At 42.8% G+C, this 17,069-nt stretch overlaps 1 protein-coding gene across 4 annotated transcripts in view; it reads right to left on the reverse strand.

Moving 5' to 3' along the window:
* Positions 1-5,319: 5,319 nt before the first annotated feature.
* LOC141476606 (E3 ubiquitin-protein ligase KCMF1-like) overlaps positions 5,320-17,069 on the reverse strand; it is a 51,982-nt gene continuing 40,232 nt past the window's right edge. For 2 of the 4 annotated variants that reach the window (XM_074165364.1, XM_074165367.1), the window contains exons 5-7: positions 15,389-15,563; positions 8,383-8,662; positions 5,320-6,695 (exon numbers count right to left, since the gene is read on the reverse strand). In XM_074165364.1, the coding sequence (XP_074021465.1) occupies positions 6,443-6,695; positions 8,383-8,662; positions 15,389-15,563 (708 nt within the window). In that variant the 3' untranslated portion in view covers positions 5,320-6,442. The remainder of the gene's footprint in view (positions 6,696-8,382; positions 8,663-15,388; positions 15,564-17,069) is intronic. The other 2 variants (XM_074165368.1, XM_074165366.1) reach the window with 1 other exon arrangement.

Consider the following 17,069-nt stretch of genomic DNA (forward strand, 5'->3'; position numbering starts at 1 on the left):
CGGTGTCGGCGTGGCCTTGGCCGGTGCCGCTGGTTTGGCTTGGGCCGGGGCCGGGGCTGGTTCTGTTTGTGTCTGCACTGAGACTTTCGCTGGGGCAGCAACTGTCTGCGTCCCTGCTGTGACTGTCGCTGGGGCTGGGGGGGCAACTGTTTGTGTTCCTGCTGTGACTGTCACCGGGGCTGGGGAAGTAACTGTTTGCGTCCCTGCTGTGACTCTCGCTGGGGCTGGAGGGGCAACTGTTTGTGTCCCTGCTGTGGCTGTCACCGGGGCTGGAGGGGCAACTGTTTGTGTTCCTGCTACGATTGTCGCTGGGGCTGGGGGAGCAACTGTTTGTGTCTCTGTTGTTTGAGTAGCGAGGTTGCCTGTCACACAATGCTCATTCTGATACTCCTCAAGTCTAATAAGATCTAACGCCTGCAGCACATTCAGTGTTATAAGTATCAAAATCAGGCCCACATGACAGAGACAATCATAACAATCATTCTCTGTCCAGCCCGTAGGTTTTTCACCCCCTAATTCCGTTGGTATCACTTTGGGATAATCACTAAGAGGCAAGGTAAACTTTCCCCAGCGAAAATCGAAAGTGTGATTAGCAACAGAATCCATCACATGATGCCCAAGATATGCAGGTAGCATAGCAATCCAACTGACCACATTATACATCTGGAGGCACATCCACACGAATACAGCACGCTTGACCCACCGCATCCAAACACAAAAAACAAATAAACCTTTCAATATATTCGGCCAGTTTAACACCACTGTGTCAATGAACTTCATACAAAGCTCTCTAAAAATACCATACACAATATTCTGTAAGTACAACATGGTGAAAGCTGTCGGTTCTCCCTGAGCAAACTGGAATTCAAACTATTCAGGCAATCTTATCAAACCACAGTCGTCGTGCCCCACGTTGGGCGCCAATAAATCTGTCGTGGTTTTGGCTGAATTTACCAAAACCGGACCGGCAGATGGCCCTTCCCCCCCCCTTCCCCCCCCTAAAAGAGGAGAGAGGAGGAGAAAGAGATAAGGAGATTCAGAAGTTTAGAATGAACTAAACTACTTTAATGAAAAATTAATATTAAAATAAAAATAAAGAAGAAAATAATGAAATAGATACAATATATACAAAACCGTATCAAGCTCCCAGGATGACAGTCACATCACCGGCAGGCACTGGGGAAGTCCCAGACTGGACTCAGTGACGAATGGGAACTGGATTCCAGCTCTGGAGTCAGGAACACACGGATCGGGATCAAAGGCAGATGAACAGACAGAGTCCTCTCTGGACGTCGGCCATCGCAGGAAAGGGGCTGACCCTTTGATCCCTCAGCCTTTATACTGAGCATGGGGCAGATGGGATGGAATACCCCAGTTGGTCAGGTTTGGGTCACCTGTCCTGTCCGCTCCTCCCCACCGATGTGACCCCTCTACGTTTTTTCCGTTTCCGACCCTCTAAGGGGGCAAATAACGAAATTGGCTGACCTTGGTTGTTATAGCAATAAGTATAAGCAAGGGCCTCCCTGCACACCATCCCTTGGCATGGAGCACAAACATTGGGCTTATCATTCTGAGAACGAGCAGTTTTCTCCACAATATGCCGTTAATTTCAGAGAGTTAGAGGAGGCCTAGCTAGGATGTAAAGTTACAGAACAGAAAATTGGTTCGGTTTTACTTCAAACCGGGACATGGAGGAAGCTAAACAGTTGTCTCCCTTGCCTGGTCTCTCGGAAGACCCTTCTGTTCTGAGGCTGTTGAGGGTCGAAGAACAACAGGTGCCGATCGCTACCACAACAGTGCATTGGCAGCAATATCGCACTAACCGAGACTGACTGATTCCCATCCAGAACCTGATTCGTCAACTAGAGACTCAAGGAGCGATCAGCAAGACCCACTCACCCTTTAATAGTCCCATATGGCCAGCACGAAAATCTAATGGAGAGCGGAGGCTAACAATGGACTATCGTGGCCTGAATGAAGTCACGCTACCGCTGAGCGCTGCCGTGCTGGATGTGCTAGAACTTCAATACGAACTAGAGTCAAAGGCAGCCAAGTGGTATGCCACAGCTGATATCGCTAATGCATTCTTCTCAATCCCTTTGGCAGCAGAGTGCAGGCCACAGTTGGCTTTCACTTGGAGGGGCATCCAGTACACCTGGAACCGACTGCCCCAGGGGTGGAAACACAGCCCTACTATTTGCCATGGACTGATCCAGACTGCACTGGAACAGGGTGAAGCTCCGGAACATCTGCAATACATTGACAACATCATTGTATGGGGCAACGCAGCAGAAGAGGTTTTTGAGAAAGGGAACAGAATAGTTCAAATCCTTCTGAGAGCCGGTTTTGCCATCAAACGAAGTAAGGTCAAGGGACCTGCACAGGAGATCCAGTTTTTAGGAATAAAATGGCAAGATGGACGCCGTCAGATCCCAATGGATGTGATCAACAAAATAGCAGCTATGTCTCCACCAACTAGGAAAAAGGAAACACAAGCTTTCTTAGGCGTTGTGGGTTTTTGGAGGATGCATATCCCAGATTACAGTCTGATTGTGAGCCCTCTGTATCAAGTAACCCAGAAAAAGAATGATTTTAAATGGGGCCCTGGGCAACGACAAGCCTTCAAACAAATTATGCAGGAAATAGTTCATGCAGTAGCCCTGGGGCCAGTCTGGGCGGGACAAGATGTTAAAAATGTGCTCTACACCACAGCTGGGGAGAATGGACCTACCTGGAGCCTCTGGCAGAAAGCACCAGGGGAGACTCAAAGTCGACCCCTAGGGTTTTGGAGTCGGGGATACAGAGGACCCAAAGCCCGCTATACTCTAAGTGAAAAAGAGATATTGGCAGCGTATGAAGGGGTTCGAGCTGCTTCGGAAGCGGTTGGTACAGAAGCACAGCTCCTCTTAGCACCTCGACTGCCAGTGCTGGTCTGGATGTTCAAAGAAAGGGTCCCTGCCACACATTGTGCAACTGATGCTACGTGGAATAAGTGGATTGCACTGATCACACAGCGAATTCAAATGGGCAACCCCAGTCACCCAGGAATTCTGGAAGTGATCATGGACTGGCCAGAAGGCAAAGATTTCCAAATATTGCCAGAGGATGAGGTGACGTGTGCGGAAGAGCCCCCACCGTATAATAAACTACCAGAAAATGAGAAGAAACATGCCCTGTTCACTGATGGGTCCTGCCGGATTGTGGCAAAGCATCGAAAGTGGAAGGCTGCTGTGTGGAGTCCTACACGACGAGTTGCAGAAGCTGCTGAAGGACAAGGTGAAAGCCAACCAGCTGGCTTTAGACATTGCCAAGCGAGATAAACAGCCAGTACTTTATCTCTATATCGATTCATGGATGGTGGCAAATGCCTTGTGGGGGTGGTTAGCAGAGCAACTGGAAGTGCAGAGGCAAACCCATCTGGGCTGCTGAACTGTGGCAAGATATTGCTGTCCGGCTAGAGAATCTGGTTGTGAAAGTATGTCACGTAGATGCCCATGTACCCAAGAGTCGGGCCACTGAGGAACATCAGTAGAACCAGCAGGTGGATCGGGCTGCTAAGATTGAGGTGGCTCAGGTGGATCTGGACTGGCAACATAAGGGTGAATTATCCATAGCTCGATGGGCCCGTGCAACATATAGATGGGCCCGTGACCGAGGGGTGGATTTGACCATGGACACTATTGCACAGGTTATCCATGAATGTGCACTGCAATCGAGCAAGCCAAGCGGTTAAAGCCTCTTTGGTATGGAGGATGATGGCTGAAATATCAATATGGGGAGGCCTGGCAGATTGATTATATCACACTCTCACAAACGCGCCAAGGCAAGCGCCATGTGCTCACAATGGTGGAAGCAACCACCCGATGGCTGGAAACATACCCCGTGTCCCATGCCACTGCCCGGAACACTATCCTGGGCCTTAAGTAAGTCCTGTGGCGACACGGCACCCCTGAGGGAATTGAGTGGGACAACAGAACTCATTTCTGAAACAGCCTCATAGACACCTGGGCCAAAGAGCATGGCATTGAGCGGGTATATCGCATCCCCCATCACGCACCAGCCTCCGGGAAAATAGAACAATACAACGGACTGTCAAAAACTACACTGAGAGCAATGGGTGATGGGACCTTAAAGCATTGGGATACACATTTAGCAAAGGCTACCTGACTAGTTAACACCAGGGGATCTACCAATCGAGCTGGCCCTGCCCAATCAAAACCTCCACGTGCTGTAAAAGGGGATAAAGTCCCTGTAGCGCACATGAAGAATATGTTAGGGAAGACAGCATGGGTTAGTCCCACCTCAGGCAAAGGCAAACCCATCTGCGGGATTGCTTGCACTCAAGGACCTGGATGCATTTGCTGGGTGATGAGGATGTCCAACATGTACTTCATGGGGATCTGATTTTGGGTGAGAATAGCCAATGAATCAAGTTGTATGATGTTAATTGCTAAATAACCCTGCCACTGTATGTTGTCATTACTACAATTGCCATCAGTTATACTACAGTAAGAATCACCCAAACTAACGACAGATGGACTTTGATGAAATGGAGTAAAGTGCAGCAGTGATGGGATCAGAACTGACCTCAGCAGCTGTCACCCAGCAACTTCCTCGAGATTGACATCTTCAACCTGCAGACCGTAGGCATAAGCCACACCGGATACACCAGCCGCAAGCTCCAAAATACAGCATGCAACAGTCCAGCACCACACACCACCTCGCCTGCCCTGAGAGACTGTTCTAACAGATGGAGCCCAAAGTCATGGATTAAACGAACTCAGTGGACATTTTGGAGGGATGGCCCGTAGACTAAAGGAATAATATCTCTATGTGTATATATGTACATATATATTTATAAAACAAAGACAGGAAAAAGTGGTGGTAATTAATTGGAAAGTGTAAGATCTGGGCATGACCTAGATGGTATAGAATAAGGGGTGGATAATGTCCTGGTTCTGGCAGAGATAGGGTTAATTTCCCCAAGGAGCTGGTACAGACACAGGTATTCCAATACCATGTAATGCCACGCCCAGTCTATAGCTGGGGAGCTGGCCAGGGGCAGGAAGTCACCGCTTGGAGCAGGCTGGGGCTTCCCTGGTCCAGTGGGTGAGTGGTGATACAGTAATTGTGTCTTGTACACTCCTCTGTCAGCATTATTGTTGCTGTTTTCCTCTTTTCTTCGCTGTTCTGTTAAACTGCCTTTATTTCAACCCATGAGTTTTGCCTTTTTCTTCCGATTCTCCCCCACAGCTGTGGGGGGGGGTTGAGCAAGTGGCCGCATGGTTCTTTGTTGGTGGCTAGAGCTAAACCACGACACTCAATTAAAAAGGCTTTATTTGTTTATATCAGAAATATAACCTAAAACCCCAATAAATAAAGGTTGATAGGAAGTTAGCATTAAGAATTCAATTGTAACATTTGGAGATATCTGGGAAGTCAAATCCTCAAGCTCTCCTGATACTAAGGAGTCTCTGCAAGCTATGAAGCAAATACATAAATAACTCAAAATGATAAGGACTGTGAAGGCTTAGAACTAAAACAACATAATCCAGGTTAACCACACCCCCACCCCGACTGTGAATATATACTTTATTTAGGTGTAAATGATTCATATTTAACACAAAAAGGAAAACTTTAAAGAAAGATGAACAAAATTTGGTTTTTCGGGCACACAGAAGCCCTTTGTGGTAGTTTCCAATAGTGGCCCTTGTTTTTTTGTCTCCTACAGATGAATACAAAGTTCAATTCCGCATGGATTTGATGTCTAGCAGGGCAACATAGTAGTCACAATATAGCAAAACGTCACACTCTGGAAGCAAAAATACAGCTCACCGTGGAGTCTGCATTAATACGTGGGGAGAGCACATAAAAAGATCATGTGTTACTCAAAGGCTACTTCACAGCCACAAACTTTAGTGAGCATTATTATTATTATTTTTTTTTTTGTCACATTACCTTTGAATAATGGGAAAGCTTTGGGGTTTTATAATTTTACTCCTTGTACTTACATTTTTTAAATGACAAGGTCACTAAAACTCATGCACGCTGCAAAAAATATCATGCAGTAGTTAAGGTAAACCATCCAAGCAATTTTTATTCATTAATATTCATAAATACACACAGCAGCTTCATTAGAGATTTTTCATTTTTTCCTCTACAGTTTGAATGTGGAGTATTAGGAGAGCTTTTTGCACGTCAAGCTACAGGACGCAGAGCTTTTTTTCTCCGCACTGCAACCTATATTTAACTGCTAAAAGTAAAAATTGGTTAAGTGGAAATGATTATCGTATATATCTTTTCTCTCTTCCTTTGAATGTACACAATGTAACAAGAGTGACAGACCTGAAATTACAATCACCAAAACAAACCCAAGATAGTTGTTGTCCACTTTCATTGGCAAATATAGCACAGAGGACATTGTCTGCAAAGTGGGATGCCATCAAAGAGGAGGCTCGTTTCCTTTATTATTCTCTTTTAAATTTAGGTTTTCTAAAGCAACATCTAGAGGCATAATATCTACACAGCCCATAGCACCAAAATCAGCAATCTCTCCCTGTTCATCCTCATCTGAGGAGGAACTTTCTTCCCGCATCAAAGTGGACAGTAGAAGCTCTTGAACAAACAAGCTGCGGTCTGCCCGTTCGCTTTCCTTTGACTGACGCTCTGCTTCTGACATCTTAGGATCATTCAACCTGCATAGCATCACAGAAAGAGAGAAGACAGGCTTAGCAGTATCATCAACAAAATGGGCTTTCACTAATTCAGCTGGACTGACGCATGCTGAATAACATCTTAAGGTTTGAGAAACAACCTAGGTACTCCTGCACTTCTTTTGACATGTACAGATCTGACAACACCTGGCACTCGTGATGCAAGAATACAGACATTCAACAAACTGTTATGGTTTGAAGAACCCACAACAATTTAGTGTCATTTAGACAACTATTCTATCACCCGATGACCCCTCTGCACCTGGGAAGGAGAATCAGGAAAAAACAAGGAAACCCTAGGGTTGAAATATAAACAGATTTAATAGAATAAGACTAAATAGTTAACATTAATAATACTCAAGAACCAATATTGATCCTGATACCAATATAAAATATCAGATGATTATACTCAGCCAATTATATCAGTAGGAAGCTGTGCACTCCCAGCAGTGGACAGCGAACGTCGGACACTGCGAGCGCTATGGCTTCGGGAGGAAGGGAAGGCCTCAGGGGTCCGGCACCCGGGCAAGAAGTTCTCAGGATCGCAGCCATTACAGAAGAGAAAAACTCCCCAGCAGACTTTCTAATTTATATTGAATATGACATTCATGGTATGAAATAATTCTGTTGGCCAGCTTGGGACAAGTGCCTGGGTCTCGCTCCTACTCATCCCTGCACCTGGCTAGCTCAAAAACACTGAGAACTTGAAACCCACATACCATAGCTGGCTATAAAGTAAATATTTTCACAACAGTATTTTCAGACACTAGAGTCTTCTAAAAACGCAGTTTTCCCAAGCATTAGAAGAGACCTTACTGAAAAGTAAAATTACTGAAAGATAAATTAATCCTGTGTTGCTCAAACCAGGACACAAACTCGTTCTTAGATGCTTCAAAAGACTTCATAGAAGTAGATTCTAAGGCCGAAGGAAAAAAAATGCGATTTCTGAAGTTTCTTTCCCTTCAGAGGGGTTTTGTTTTAAGGGGTGTTAAAATTATCTAGTCATCCCTTAAGTGCTCATTTTGGCCCCAGGACAACTTCTAAAGGCAAGCATGACACAAAATACATTACTACACACATAATGCCCAGAGATTCCCAAAGCACAGTACATCATTCGCTTCACTTATCAGTGCATGCACCATCACCTAGTAGAAGCAAGGAAATTCCTTGCTCCAGTTCTATCCTAGCTCACAAGATCAGTGATTGACATTTGCAGATAGGTATTTTCAAAAAGTTTTGGTTGAGATACTATCACAAGTTTTAATAAAAATCAGCAGGGCAGCAATAACTTGTCCCAACCCAGGTTTCTAGACACAGAAACTGTTTAAATGCCCGTGCTCTTTCTCAACATGTAATTGAAAAACACCCTCCCCCTTGAATCCAGAAAAATCAATATTCTAAACCTCCTAAAAGAGCTGGAATGAGAGTGGGCAACTCTTCTATAGCAGAATGGACTAGATGATCGTTGTAGGTCCCTTCCAAATGAACCATTCTATTCTACAGAACTCTAGAATCTAACTGTACTTTCTGAAATAGATATGTATTCTGCTTATTTATAACACATTCCTTATTTGCCTTTTTCATCCAAAATACTTCATATAGTAGTTTCACTGAACCATAACAGGACCAACAGAAATGGCAGAAGAGTTAAAACCACAGAACAAGTTACCTCGTGAGAAGGAACTGGGAATTCTGTAGAGTTTGCTGATTGTTTTCTGTGTTAGATGCATTGGTTGTTGCTATAGACTGTGTAAGAGTGGTGGGGATGCTGCTTGTGTTAGTGCGTCTAGTTGCATTGCGTGCAGTCTCCAGTTGTTGTCTTGCTGCCTGTGCATGCTGGCGCTCCAACTGCAGTTGCATCTGCAGCTGCTGTAACTGAGAAGCAGAAGGGCCAGAAGAATTGAGCTGCCCTGCAGAACGTCTCACGCCTGATAACTGAGATAAAAGCTCTGCCAGAAGAGAGAGAAGTTTCTACAGTGAAATCTGCTTAAATACATATCACACAACAGCATAAATATGTCCTGAATACCAGTATATCAATTCCTTTGCTTTTTAAAAGCTTTCATCAATTAAATTAATGAACAAATTGGATTGATTTGAAAAGCTTCATGGGCTATCCATTAAAAGCATCCCATGTCTCAAAACCCATAGGGTAAGGAAGATTAAGAATTGTCTAAAGTAAAGAACTGTGCATATAAGAGAGTCAAAGCTTAAAGCTTTTTAAACCAATAAGAGTCAACCTTTGGGAAATACCATATAAGCAGTATCCTGTGCAACAATTCTCTAAAAATTTATCTTCAATTCAGAATAGTTATTGACTAAGAAACCACTTCAATTGTGACTTCAATTGGTGGCTTTATATCCCCCCATGCACCTTCAATGCATATCCCAGAGGGAAACTGGACAGCAGAAGAAACAAATATTACAGCATCATTTTGGACATTTTTAGAAAATATTCAGTTCAGAAAGGTTTTTCAAATGTTGTATTATATGAAAAATATTTGAAAAATATATGAAAAATATAAAGCAGAGCTTTTTTGTGAGACTTTTGACCTCTGCTGGAAAAAGATAAATTCTAATGATAAAAAAATTTAAATAAAAGTCTAGCCTGCATTCCTTTCCTCCAAAGTTCAAGACTGACAAATTCTGTCCATGCTAAGCATTTCCCAAAATAAATGTTAATATTAAGTTATAATCTGTAGTCAAAATCACTGAGCAATATTCTACACAAAGCTGTGAGTACTACTTTGTTGTGTTTAATGCAAGGAGGGCAGTAGTAGATTATTTTTTTCCCCTATCCATCCAACCCCCATTAAAGCTGCAAGTTGTCATTACAGGTCATAAAAAAATTCTTTCCATCTTACTTTCAAGGCATAATCCTTCGAAACTAGGATTTTTCTTAGGGGAATAAAGCACAATGCAGTAGTAAAGAACAGGAACATCAGGAACACTTGAAATACCAACAGTAAATGCTCAAGTCACTTTTAATCAGCACAGCTAATCATATCAAGATTAACTACCAATAATATTTTATTTCACTAATTACTGATAACCACCACAAGGTGAAAAATAAATAAATAATATTTACAGGTCTGTTACAAGCACAAGTTCTAACTTCTGGTAGTATGTACTAATTATTACCCCAAATAAAAAGGAAGACTTATAACACTGCCAGGTAAGACAAATGTATTTATCCTCACTGATTATAAGATCACTTTAAGTACAGCTTAATAGAAGCCTAGTAGCAGATGCAAATTTGAGACACAGCCTTGGCATGACAGACACCCAGCCTGGCTGCACTACATTCTCTGAATGCAAAAAACCACATTGCTTCCACCCCCCGGGTGGGGGGGGGGGGGGGGGGAAGAGACTCAAAGGAACACCATTTTGTTACACATACTCCTAAATGGGAAGGCCTTGTGAGGCTGAAAAAAATCAAGGCAGCCACTTCACATTTAACTCAGCTGAACTAAAATCCACTATAACAGGAAGAGGAAGTCTTGCACTCCAGGACAAACATACTTCCCTTCTCACACCAACTCTAGTGCTTTACAGACCCATGACCTAACTTAACTCACTAAGATGACAAAGTTTTTCATCCTCTTTTGGTGGGTTATTTTTAGTAGTAGGAATGCAGCCAGCAGGTCCTGGGAAGTGATTCTTCCCCTCTATTTGGCACTGGCAAAGCCACATCTAGAGTGCTGTGTCCAGTTTTAGGCTCCCCAGGACAAGAGACACATGGACATAACGGAGTGGAGGGCCACCAAGATGATCAGGAGGCTGGAACACAATACATGAGGAAAGAGTGGGAGAATTGGGTTTGTTCAGTCTGAAAAAGAACACTTTGGAAGATATCTTATTGCTGTCCGAGTTAAATCACCTCACAGAGGGCCTGAAGAGCAGCCAGCACAATAGAGGCAAAGTAACTATGCTTATAGAAAGGGGGAGTGGGGTGTGGAGCTGCAGCTTTCTCTTTCAAAAGCAATGCACTCTTAAGTTGGTCCACTGCCTCTCAAGAAACCATAGCCTAACAATAAGAAGCTCATTCACACTCCTCCAGGATCTGAAGCAAACACAGATAATAGCAGGAACTTAAGTGCAGGAAGTTCTGAAGTTTCTCTGACACTTATCCTTCACTATGAGTCTTGATGTCTTAAGATTTTACATTAGGACAAATTATAGCTCTTTTAAAAATCAACTTCTTGGTAATTTTTTATTTTTATCTCTACAAAGAGAACTTATTCTTGAAAATCACAAAGCTGAAGAAATACTTGCAGATTTATATTTAAATCCTAAAAAAATACTTGTATGATTAAGTTAAAAGTGAGACATCTTCCCCTTGGAAATTCTCGTAAACCTGACCAAAATATAACTCAGAAATCAAAAAATAGTTTGGGTTGGAAGGGACCTTTAAAGATCATCTAAGTCCAACCCCCCTGCCATGAGCAGGGACATCTTTCACTAGATCAGGTTGCTCAAAGGCCCATCCAACCTGACCTTGAATGCTTCAAATGATGGGGCATCCATAACCTCCCTGGGCAAACTGCCCCAGTGTCTCAACATCCTCATCGTATAAAAATTTCTTCCTTGCATCCAATCTAAACCTACCCTCTTTCAGTTGCTCCTTGTCCTGTCGCTACAGGCCCTGATAAAAAGTCTCTCTCCATCTTTTTTTATAAGCCCTATTTATATATTGAAAGGCTACAATAAGGTCTCCCTGAAGCCTTTTCTTCTCCAAGCTGAACCATCCCAACTCTCTCAGCCTGTCCTCATAGGGGAGGTGTTCCATCCCTCTGATCATTTTTCTGGCCCTCCTCTGGACCCATTCTAACAGGTCCATGTCTGTCTTGTACTGGTGACCCCAGAGCTAGACACACACTGGATGCAGGACCTTGCACTTGGCTTTGTTGAACTTCATGAGGTTCCCCCGGGCCCACTCCTCAAACTTGTCAAGGTCCCTCTGGATGGCACCCCTTCCCTCTAAGTGATTCAACTGCTCCACTCAGCTTGGTATCATCTGCTAACTTGATAAGGGTATACTCAATCTCATTGTCTATGTCATTGATAAAGATATTTAATAGTATTAGTCCCAGTACAGACCCTTAAGAGACACCACTCGCTACTAGTTTCCACTTGAACATTGAGTCATTGACTGAAATTCTGTAGACACAGCCATCCAGACTTTTCAGACTATCCAACAGTACTTTCATTAAACCCATCTCTCTCCAGTTTACAGGCAAGACTGTTGTGAGGGACCATATCAAAGGCCTTACAGAAGTCCAGGCAGATGACATCCATAGCTCTTCCCTTGTCCACTGATGCAGTCCCTCCATCGTAGAAGTCCACTAGATTAGTCAGGCATTATCTGCCCTTGCTGAAGCCATCCTGGCTGTCTCTAATCACCTCCCTGCCTTCCATATACCTTGACACATCTTCCAGAAGAATCTGTTCTGTGATCTTCCCAGGCACAGAGGTGAGGCTGACAGGCTGGTAGTTCCCGGAGTCCTCATTTTGACCCTTTTTCAAAATGGGTGCAGTGTTTCCCTTTTTCCAGTCACTGGAGACTTCATCTGACTAACATGACTTTTCAAATATCATGGAGAGTGGCTTGGCAACTACAGCAGCCAATTCCCTCAGGGCTTCGGGATACATCTCATCAGGTCTCATAGACTTCTGTATGTTCAGGGGTTTTTTTCCCCCCTTATTTATTGGGACTGCGTACATCTTTTTATCTTTCTTTTCTGTCCAACATACCTGTAGAAGCCCTTATTATTCTTCGCACCCCTTGCCAAATTCAGCTCCAGCTGTGCCTTAACTTTCCTGGACCCATTTCTACACATCCAGGCAGCATCCCTATATTCTTCTCAGGATACACGTCCCTGGTTCCACTGCCTGTACATTTCCTTCATACACTTTAGTTTGACCAGGAATTCCTTACTCAGCCATGCTGGTCTCCTGCTTTCCTTACCTGGTTTCTTGCATATGGGAATTGAGAGCACTTGTGCTCTAAGAAAAATGTCCTTAAACATCTGCCAGCTCTCTTTTGCTCCTTTGTCCCTAAGGGCAGTTTCCCAAGAAGTCCCATCCACTAGTTCCTTAGACAACCGAAAGTTTGCTCTCCTAAAATTCAGGGTCCTTACTCTACTCTTTACCTGGCCCATTTCCCTCAAGATTGTGAATTCCACCAGGGCATAGATCACTGCAGCCCAGGCTGCCACCAATCTTGACCTGTGTTGGTAAGCAACAAGTCTAGTAATGCTTGATATTTCTCCTCTGGTCAGACTATCTATCATCTGGATTTTAAAGTTACCCAAATTTTCCAGTAGATGTCAGGGTGACTGAAGTCGCCCAGCAGGATCAGAGCCTGCAAGCATGCTTCCTGCAGTTGAAGCAAGAACACTTTGTCCACAGGCTCCCCTTGATCGGGTGGCCTGTAGTAAACACCAGCCACAAGGTTTTCTTTGTTGGCTTGGCTCCTAATTTTTACCCATATGCTCTTAACCTGTTCATCACTGTTTTTCAAAGGCAGCTGTGTGCAGTCTTTTTTTTTTTTTAAAAACCACACACAAATAGGATAGAGGGCAACCCCTCCTTCCTTGCCTTTCCCTTCTGAAGAGTTTATAGTCATTGATTGCAGCACTCCATTTGTACAATTTGTCCTACCATGTTTCAGCAATAGCTATTACATCATAGCTTTCTAGCTGCACAGTGGCTTCCAGCTCCTCCTCTTTGTGCATTGGTGTAGAGGCACTTCAGCTGGGCTATCAGCCTTGTCACCTTTTTAAAGGAACATACCCTAATTACTTTGAGGCTTTTCACAGACATTTTCCCTGTTGGTTCCTAATACATTAGCAACCCCTGGCTCCTGTCTGGTGCTCAAAACTCCATCCCCTTCCCCCACTAAATCTAATTAAAAGCTCTCCTTATAAGTCTGGCCAGCTTGTTGGTGAAGACCCTCTTGCCCCACTTAGGTGAATCCCATCAGCTCCCAAGAGACCCAGCTTCTCAAAGGTAGATCCATGGTCACAGAAACCAAAACCTTGAGTATGGCACCAGCCATGCAACCAGATATTCACCTGTTCGATTCGTTTCCTCCTTCCTGAACCCCTTTCCTCTGACCGGGAGGATGGAGAACACCACTTGTGCTCCAGATCCTTTTAAAATCACTCTGAGGGACAGATAGTCTCTTTTGACGGTTCTAAGTTGCCTCGTCACAGTATCATTAGACCCTACATAGAATAGTAGGAGTGGATTATAATCTGTAGGGTCCACCAGGCTCGGCAGCCTCTCAGTGACATCACAAATGCGAGCTCCTGGTAGGCAGCAAACTTCTCTAGAGAAACTGTCTGGATGGCAAATGGGTGCTTCTGTGACTCAGTAAGGAGTCTCCAATTACTAATACTTTATGTGCTTTTCTGGTGGCACTGGTTCTAATGCGGTTGGGTGGTTGGATCAACTTTGCATGGTCAGCTTTTCCTGGATCCTGTCTGTTACTCATGCTCTTCATTCTCCAACCCCAGAGCATCATATCTGTTACATAGAGGCATTTTAGGGGAAGATTCTTTCTTCTCCCCTGAGCAGAGACAAGAGTTCAGTCTCCTTCATCTTGTGAGTTACTTGTGTCAGTCAGCTCAAGGTTGAATTCAGGCTTACCTTGCCTCCTTACACAGCCTTAAGGCCAGGCTGTCGCTCAGCTCTATATAAAATGCTTATTAAAATAGTTATTTAAGAATTTTAAAAAAGGAGTTAAAAGACCTCCTAAAAATCAGCAAGCCTGTCATCCAAACTGTAATCTGAAAGTAAACTGAGCACATTTTAAATGTCAATCAGTAATCTTCCCATTGAATCATTTTAATGAAGTACAGCACTTGGTTTGTGCTAAAAAAAAAAATAATAAAAGATTCATCTCTAACCTCTATGCACACAGCAAATTAAAGTGAGATGCACTGAAGTAGGTAATAGTGGTTAGAAACAATTACATTAAAAAATATATACATACATACCATATGAGGAGAGGCTAAGAGACCTGGGACTCCAGCCTGGAAAAGAAAAGGCTCAAGGGGGAGGAATCTTATCAGTGTATATAAATACCTGATGGGAGGGAACGAAGGAAAGGGAGCCAGACTCTTCTCTGTACTGCCCACTGACAGGGCAAGAGGCAATGGGCACAAATTAAAACAAATGAAATCCATCTGAACACAAGAAAACACTTTTTACTGTGAGGGTGGTCAAACAGGTTGCCCAGAGAGGTTTTGGAGTCCATCCATGGAGATACTAAAAATCTGACTGGACATGGTCCTGGGCAACCTGCTCTAAATAGCCCTGCTTTGGGGGGTAGTGTTGGACTAGATGATCTTGAGATGTCCCTTCCAACCTCAACCATTCTTTGATACCACCTGTGGACAAGCCAGTCATGGAAATGATCCTAGAAGCCTCTAAATTTAAAAGCACAAGCTAAAGGGACAGTTTTTTTCATTTCAGAAGTTCCAGGTTCAGTCCCTGTAGGCAACCCAATTAAGGATACTTTTAATCAGTAAACACCCATCAATTATGACATTAGGAAGTTGGTTTTTTTCAAAACACAGAAAAACAAGGCAACTATTATCATCTTGGATTTTGTTTCAAAGTCTATTTAAGGACTCTGAGCTAAACTCATTCGTGGTTACAGCTCTTACCAGCTATAGGATCCATGGTTTCTCTATTGCTTGGAGAATATGAACTCTGAGAAGATGAAAGTCCACCAGTGGAACTGCTAGTAAAGTGCATGTTTGATCTACGTGCACGGGGGCCTCCCAAACCCCGGCCTGGGTGAAACATTCTACGTACGTGCCGAACACCACTAGATTCATCGTAACCAAGCAGTTAAGAAAAGTCTTTTGCTATCAAGTAATTAAACAGCAAAAACATTTACTAAGTGGAATAATCAGGCAACACACTACTCATTCATAAAACAGTGATTCAACTTTATAAGCGTTAATCATAGCTATGGTGCCAGTCAGACCCATAGATCTGAACCTAAGGCACCCAGGGCTGCTTGCACCAAATTCATCTTTCCTAGCCTTTTTATCATGTCTAAAAAAACGTCAGGATGGGTTTCCTGCCTTCTGGATCAAAGTTCTCTACTAGGTAATTTAAACTGATGATGTATATTCAGCAGAATACATTAATCAGACATAAGGATTTTAACATCAAAATTGGGAAAGAAGGGTATTTAAATACTGAAAATAATCTACAAAGTTTTATTGCCATTCTTACTAAGAACACACAGTAATTATTGCATTTTATACTTTTATCCAAGGAAATTTCACCCACTCCAGTCTTCAAGGAATTGCAGGTCAACAGAGGATTCAGCACTTCTCTCATATCCCTTTACTTCATCTGCCCTCTCTTTCTCCATGCAAATTCCATTTGCTCCAACTACAAGTGAAATGGCTTGGTTTTGTATTTCCCACATTTCTTAGATGTCTATAAAAGCTATGATATAAAATATAAGCTTTCATACATACTGAGACTATCAGAAAATCATTTAAAGATGATCTTTTCCAGAACAGTGTTAATATGAGTTCTCCCAAGACAGTCTTGCTAAAGCTTCCTTTTATCTTAAGAAGCACTAGTGCAATTAACTACTAAACTAGGAAATAATGTACTTGGACATATCTTATTTTTCCAGTTTTTAATTAGTAGCTTTAGCTCACATTATCTCCAATTTTCTTATTTTAAAAAATACGATGTTTATCACTTATATAAAATCTATTATTTGTGTCAGACTGGTGCCTAATGTACTTATTCCACAACGTACAATTATGGTGCAGAATTCCTTTCCTCATGATATCACTGAATTGAGAAATTTAAGACTGAAAAATTATTAGACTTCTTTCAAATCCATTATGCTTAAAGCATAAAACATTTCACTTGCAGAGTTTAGGAGGGGGGAAAATTTCTCCTTTGGGACAGAATATAGGTGTCTAGCATAGATTGGTTAGTTCCTCCTTTGAATCTATTGATATTGGATACTGGTAGCAACAGTGTTCTGTCACTAATATTTTACTGATTGACTACTGCTCTCATGCAGTTTGGGAAGCTTTCCATAGCTACATCTGACAGAAAAATGCCCCCGTTCTGGGATTGCTTTTAAAGTAAACTTGGGAAATAACATAACTGGAACACCCTTAATATAAATCCTTTGAAAAATTCCAGCCTTGGTCTCGTTTAGAAGAGAATCTTAGTAGCTTACTAACTACACCTTTCAAAGTGTTTTTAAGATAAACAACATTATTTAAATACTAGTTAAGAGTATATTGATATCTCACACAACTGTGCTGGGGTTAAAAAAGCATTTGGAAATCAAACTCATTG

Source organism: Numenius arquata, chromosome W (genome assembly GCF_964106895.1).
Source record: "Numenius arquata chromosome W, bNumArq3.hap1.1, whole genome shotgun sequence".
Lineage (NCBI taxonomy): Eukaryota > Metazoa > Chordata > Aves > Charadriiformes > Scolopacidae > Numenius > Numenius arquata.